The sequence below is a fragment of the Mesitornis unicolor genome, unplaced genomic scaffold, assembly GCF_000695765.1.
Source record: "Mesitornis unicolor isolate BGI_N332 unplaced genomic scaffold, ASM69576v1 scaffold2619, whole genome shotgun sequence".
Lineage (NCBI taxonomy): Eukaryota > Metazoa > Chordata > Aves > Mesitornithiformes > Mesitornithidae > Mesitornis > Mesitornis unicolor.
In genome coordinates, this window is record NW_010206509.1 from 120,551 (window position 1) to 127,101 (window position 6,551).

At 56.1% G+C, this 6,551-nt stretch overlaps 1 protein-coding gene across 2 annotated transcripts; it reads right to left on the bottom strand.

The window, feature by feature from the left end:
* Positions 1–2,934: 2,934 nt before the first annotated feature.
* ARL6IP4 (ADP-ribosylation factor-like 6 interacting protein 4) lies at positions 2,935–5,953 on the bottom strand. 2 transcript variants are annotated; one of them, XM_010191780.1, is made up of 5 exons: positions 5,810–5,953; positions 5,076–5,397; positions 4,465–4,582; positions 3,153–3,222; positions 2,935–2,991 (listed from the first exon to the last, which is right to left on the bottom strand). In XM_010191780.1, exons 1-5 carry the CDS (start codon positions 5,939–5,941, stop codon positions 2,935–2,937), a joined length of 699 nt encoding a protein of 232 aa, XP_010190082.1. In that variant the 5' UTR covers positions 5,942–5,953. The 2 variants fall into 2 exon arrangements, with proteins under 2 accessions (XP_010190082.1, XP_010190081.1); XM_010191779.1 differs by having other exon boundaries at positions 5,076–5,402; positions 5,752–5,953.
* Positions 5,954–6,551: the final 598 nt, after the last annotated feature.

The following is a 6,551-nucleotide window of genomic DNA, read 5'->3' on the forward strand; positions in this document are numbered from 1 at the left end:
GTCGGCCGCACTGAGACACGCAGCACTGTGAACACTGCTCTGCTCTGGGCTCAGCACACCCAAGGTGGATCTGGAGGGGGCAGAGGGGGGCCAGTCCGGGCCCGTGGAGCACTCAAACCCGACTGCCCCCCATCTGCCACGTCTTGCAGCCTGACCCCGAAGCGCTCAACCACATCTCTTTGGTAATTACTCAATTACAGAATGTACCTGATGACTTTGGTCTGCCGGCCCAGCGTAGCATGCTCTGGATGTACATCCAGAGCCGGCTGGGCCTGAAAAGCAAAGTGAGTGGTCCCAGCTTTCGCTGGTCCAACGTTGTATCGAACAGATGCCATCGAGTAGGAAGCCAAGCCACAGCCCACCCTGCGAAGCCACCAAACCGCATCACAAAATAATTTCTGCAAATTTGGATATGGCCTTTGTAAAAGTCACCTTTCCTCCCAGTCCACAGCCAAGGCGTGATCTGTACATTTCCCACTGCTGACGAGATGTTCACATTTTCTTATGTGTAGATAGTGTAAAACAGAGGCGAATGTAAATGTTCAACATAAAAAGTGGATATATAAAATTGAAAGCTATTTATTTATGTAGAGGGGGAAAAAAATTGTCTGGAGGGACTGGAACCTTCAGGGTTTATTAATATTTAAAAATGTAGCTTTTTGTTTCAGGCATTATGTACAAAGCAATTACTTTATGGACCAAGTTCAGTGTAACTGTCAACGAATGCAGAAGTGCAATATTATACTCACCTCTCCATCACTCCGTGTTTTACACAGCCACTATCAGTCAGACTGACAATCACACACCGCCGGCCTCATCCTTTGCTGAGCCCCTTTCCCCAGCCCCATCTGTTGCCATTGCACAGACCCAGCACGGGAAGCAATCGTCGAGCAGGACCTTTATTGCTGCAATAATCCCAGATGAGGTGGGTGCAGTCACCGGGAAAAACACCAGTAAGTCTTTTCTCCACCGATTCAGCCCATCGCAGTCTGCATCGATGTGTGCTCAGCCCCCATCCGGCACTCGTCTGTCTGAAGCAAAGACCCCCCGTGCTACTCACTCAAACAACAGCAATAGTTGAACTGTGTTAATAACCCATCTGTTCCAAGCTGGTTGGAGAGCAGCGCGTGTGACCCGATGCCTTCCCACGCCTACGGAAGAGGATTTGTGTGGATGCAGCGAGGGAAATGACTCCCCACCCCTGCCAAAGGGGCACTGTCAGGTTACAGACCTCACTTCTTCTTACAAATACCTGGTTTGCTTCGAAACGGAAGAATGTGAAGTTTCCTGCGCTCCTCCCCACCGGCGTCTGGGCAGCGTCGGCGCCATTGACCGTCGCGCTCATCCGCGCAGCCCCGGCCCGTTCCCGCGCACGAGCACAGCCCAGCCCGCGCTGCGCAGGCTGCCGCCCTCTTTTTCTTTCTTTAAATTGTTCCCATGGGAATCAGATTTTTTATAAAAAGCAGCTTTTTCTATTACCGCACTATTGGGCCACACTTTCTACCTGACACTGTCCCTTTAAAGTCTTTTACAAACACAAAGAGGAGCCTGTGCGTTGTCCCCCCCCCTCCTGAGTTGTTCACCCGGGTTTGCCAGATCCCTCAGTCAGACGAGGCGAAATTCTGATACCAAAAACGTTTACAGCATCGGATGCGCGAGCCGAGAGCAGAACCTGGCCAAAGGGTCATCACCACCTCCCGCGCCGCCCAGCAGCCGCCTGCTCGCTGTAGCAGCCCCTTCTTCAGGTATCGCCGCCCTTTGGTCCTAGAAGCCTTACGGTCCCCAGCGCCCTCCGCCTGTTGACACCCTCGACTGTCAGTTTTATATTCCAACGACGTTAGTTATATTTTATTTATAAAAAAAAAAAATAATTGCTTTAGGGGTAACAGACGCGTGCGTGGGGACCCACGGGAGGGCATGCCCGAGGGTACGCCCCGCGTGTGCGGTGCCGCGCCGATGACGCGCTTGCGTGTGACAAACCTCCTGTACGACTTCCTTCTCCTCCTCGCTGTTAGTGCATCGTTCCAATGCCTGGGTGTGCTTTGTGTGCAGTATCATTGTGACTTACACAGATTAAACAAACGGGAAGGTTCTTCACTGTTGCTTATGGGTTTGTTTGGTTGTTTTTTTTTGGGAGACTCTAGAAACAGACGAGTCACAAAAGCCAAGACGGGAGCAGGCGCCGGTTTAATGGGGTTACAGTGGTGAACAGAATGTGGAAACCCTCCGCATAGATCAGCCCTGCAGGACCCATTTGGTCTTTAACGTGCTTGTCCTTTTTGTCTTTTTTCACAGTTTGTAGATTATGGACTTTGCAGTGGGGGGAAGCTCAGCTTCGCTTCGCCACAGCCACGGGCATGGGCCCTGGGAACCCAGAACCCAGCACTGCCTGGGCCTGCGCTGTGGGAAGGGCCGGGGGTCGCATGCAGGAACGGACAGCAGGGCAGAGCCACGGCCGCTCCTCGCCAAGCAGGTTGGTGAGCCTGCAGCACCAGTGAGCATGGGACATGCAGATCCAGCAGGGAAGGGGCCAACAGCAGCCCCTGAGGGAGGAAGCAGCAGCCAGCTGCGTGTTTGGCAGCCCAGCACATGCCCTGTCCTTTCCACAGTGGTGGCCCCTGCCCACCAAAGCCCGGAGCTGCGGGGCAGCAGCATCTCTCGGTGCTCAGCACCAGCCCTGGGTGCTGCTGAGCAACTCCAGCCTCAAAAGGGACATCAGGGCGAGCAGGTCTCAATGCATTACAGCCATGCGGGCCCCAGGCAGGAGAGGGAGGGGAGAAGCTGTTTACTGCAGGATGAACCATTGAAGTCACTCTCCTTCCCGGTCAGTAACTTACACCACGGCTGGGAACTGCCCCAGGGCAACATCTTGACGTGGTGCCATCTGCATAGCCCGGGGACAGCAGCGGGATGGGCTCCCGGCACGGCTGGCACTCACGGCAGCATCCCCGTCCTCGCCTGGAAGGCCAGCCCGTCCCCCCGGGTGGCTTGCTGCAACGGGAGAGACAGGGCACTCAGCACCGCCTGCCCACGGGTAGGGACCACCAGCACCCACCCGCAGGAGCTGCCAGGGCTTGGTTTGCCCCGGGAGGGTCGGTGGGGTCCTCGGGGGAAAAGACAATGCCCACCCACCAGCAGCTCACAGCAAGTACCTTGTTAATCTCCTTGTGCCTCTCCTTGCTGACGATCTCCTCCAGTACTTCTCCATCTCCTTTGATCAGCCTGGAGACAAGCACAGGCCCATGAGGGCAAGTTCCTGCCAGCCAGGCCATGTCCCAGCCGCTGATCTCCCAGCCCACCCGAGGGCACACAGCGCTCGGTGCCCAGGACGGGCGCTGTGCTGATGCCCCTCTAGGGCAGTGAGAATCTACCCCTGAAGTCGCATTAAGTGACTTTTTATTTTGGCCGTATCGAACATAAACAGCACGGCAGGCTTTTCCATTGCCCTTGTGCGACTGACATCACTGTGCAGCAGCAAGGACAGGTGAGGTCCCCTGCAAAACCAGCATCCCGCTGCAAGGGCCACCCATCCCTGCCCCAGGCTGCAGGCATGGTCTGTGTGCAGAGCCACTCATGCCTGCGCACAGCAGGAGAAAACACTTGTTAATAACAGCATCTCCTGCCACCCCCCCCATCTGCAGCCTTCGCTGCCCACAGCAATGGCCCCAGCCCCTGCAAACCCCTTCCTTTTTTCAGAGAGCCCAGGTCTGGGCCTGGCTGCCCCAGGAAACTGCTGAGCCATTCAGGAACAGGAGCCAGTTTGGGCCTGAAAGGCAGCCAGGCTGGGCAGTGTCTTGCTGAGCAACTTCCACGCGGTGTCGGGGGCGGCTCACACCTCCAAACGAGCAGAAATTTAATTGTCTTCATTACATGCCTTACGGGGAACCGACCTTTGTTCCACACCTCCCTGTGCCCTGCAGGCTTCCTTCTATTTTAAGACTGGACTTGTCATACCCAATTCTCCTCAGCAGTGTTTTCTGCTTGCAGAGAAGATGTAGTTTTATTGAAATCTGGGTCATTTCTATTTGGCAGCTAAACAAACTTCGGTTTGATTGTTGCCTGTAACCCCAAGGGGCTCACACGCCCTCCTCACTTGCACCCCATGCTAACCGGGGCTGAAAGGCCAGCGGTGAGAGGCACCACTCGCCCCTCTGTTCCTGCTCTGCCCTGGTTGCAGAGTCCCATTTAATGGGAAGAAGATGAACCCTTCACAGAGCAAGGAACAAAGCTCCCGCCTCCAGCAGCAGGGTGCTCCAGTGGTTGCAGCCCAGCGCCCCTTGCATGATAACGTGGTGTCAAACAGGTCACGTTCTGGGTGAGGGAGGGGATCTGCGAGGGATCGGCTCAGGCCTTTTCTGCTGAAGGGAACCTGGGTCCATGCCATGGACTGGCATCCTCCAGGCCTCCAACCCACACAACACAGACGGGCTGGACAACCTGCCTCCCTTTCCCCAGGGACCATACCTGGTTCTCCCTGTTTCGGGATCCACGACTCTCCTTATGACACTCTGCCTCGCATCCCATTCTTCCTTTGTCATTGGCTTCATAGCCTGGATTCGGGATTTCTGTTCATCTGTCAAAACTGGAAAGCATCAGTTCATCAGCACCGTGCTGCTGAGGCCAGCCCCGCGCCCGACGTGAGGAGCCACGCGTGCTGCACCAGTTTCCCAGCGGTACTGGGGGTTCAGTGCTGAACCACGCAAAGGAAGGGCCACTTCCTGACCCAAAGCCAGCACGGGCTTTGCTGGTTTGTTACCGCTGACCATCACCTTCCACCTGGCATCTGTTCCCCGCTCACATCGATAAACCACACCTGAACACCTCACAAATCACTCTGTGAATGTGGCTCCTTACATTCGCCCGGTGTGACTCAAAGGCGGCCACGATAGGCGGGGGGAGGAGCACCAGGGGCTCCTCTGTACACAGCCCTGCTCCCCTCAGAGCTCACGTGGGTCCCAGAAGGGTGACAGGTGAGCACCTTCCCCCCTGGCACAACACCTCTGTGACAGGTGAGCACCTTCCCCCCTGGCACAACACCTAGGTGCCCTTCACAAGGAGGGAAATGGCATCGGTACCTGGGCCAGAGTCCACCAGAGACTCCTTCTGCCACTGCTCCAGCGAGGGCCCGGACACCGCTTCTCCCTTGGCTTTCTCCTCCTTAGCCCTTTCCTTTGCCTTCTTTTTTGATTTCTTCTTTATTCTCTTCTTCTTCTTTTTGTCTTTCTGTTTTACTCGCTTTTTTTTGCCGTGACGCCTCTTCTTCGTTTTGGAGTCGCTGTCACTGGAGTCATCAGAAGAGGAGCTGGAGGAAGACGAGGAGGAGCTGGTGGATGAAGACGATGTCTCAGAGGAAGAGGTACTTGCCTTCCTCTTCTTTTTGTCCTTTCTTTCCTTCTTCTTTCCTGCAATACACAAGAAGAGGTTAAGTGGGGCAGCAGGGATGCTGCTCCATCCCCCCCAGCCCGGTTCCCTTCTTGCCTGAACAGCAAAGCCTCCAAAGCTGGGGCAAAGACCCCTCTGTGCCAGCACCTTTAACACCAAGCAGAGTGCAGTGCCCCACTGCCAGAGCAGCCCGAGGAGGGGCCTTAGGGCTCTGTGCTTGACAAACGAGACTAAAACGGGCACAAAGTGCACAGTGAGGCAACAGACACTGATGTAGCTAAAAGCAGGGACGCTTTTCTCCCACCTGGGCCCCCCCTGTGCAGCTGCCCCAGGAGAATGTGGTGAAAGTACAGGGTTGCTTGCCCCTACCTTCCCCAGCCACCGCTGAGCTCGACTTGTGTCTGTGAGACGTGGAGGTCTGCTTCGCTGGAGGAGAGCTGCTGCCCCGCTGCGAGTCCTTGCTGCCTTTCCTCCTTTTCTTCTCCTTCCTCTCCTGTCTGCTCCGGGAACTGCTTTTGCTCCTGCTTCGCGATCGCTTCCGAGACTGGCTGTGGGCCATGGCGCATCAGCCCCTAGACAGAACAGGGTACACCGGTGCCACAGGGGAGTCACTCTCCCTCAGCAGCAACACATCTGGCAACCCCAAAAACCTTCAGTCCAGCCCTGAGTCAATCAGCCCTGGAAGATCTGCTCCTGTTAAACTCCCTCTCCACTCACTCTCACCGAGCTCAGACTGGGATTACCTTCACACAGCCACGGCCAAACTGAATTTCACCAACGCACAAACTGGAGCCCTCAGTGGAGAGCTGGGGCCGCTCGGGGCCGGTGCTCCTAAGACAACCCTCTCTGAGCAGGTTCAGGTGAAGCCTCCACCAAGCTTTCCCCACGCTTCTCAGGGTCGGGGCGTGCAGGTGACGCTGTGCCCCATGGCCCCGGGGACAACCCTGGCAGCCGGGACCGCCCCATGGGGCTGGGGGCCATCAGGGGACACTGCACCCGCAGACAGACAGCGGCAAGGCAGGATCGATGGCTCGGTGACAGGCAGCAGAACGAAACGTCCTCCCCGAGCCCAACGCGGAGTCAACCGCCCCATTATTTAAAATGCCGAGAGCAAGCGCAAGCCAAGGGGAGAAATGAATTTTTAATATTCCAATTTGTGTTTAGAAAAC

Coding starts and splice junctions, on each gene's coding strand:
- ARL6IP4 (XM_010191779.1), bottom strand. CDS start 5,941: ATGGCCCACAGCCAGTCTCGGAAGCGATCGCGAAGCAGGAGCAAAAGC. Junction 4,583..5,075: donor TCTGGTGGACTCTGGCCCAG/GTACCGATGCCA, acceptor GATGCTTTCCAG/TTTTGACAGATGAACAGAAA. Junction 2,992..3,152: donor GGCACAAGGAGATTAACAAG/GTACTTGCTGTG, acceptor CTCCCGTTGCAG/CAAGCCACCCGGGGGGACGG.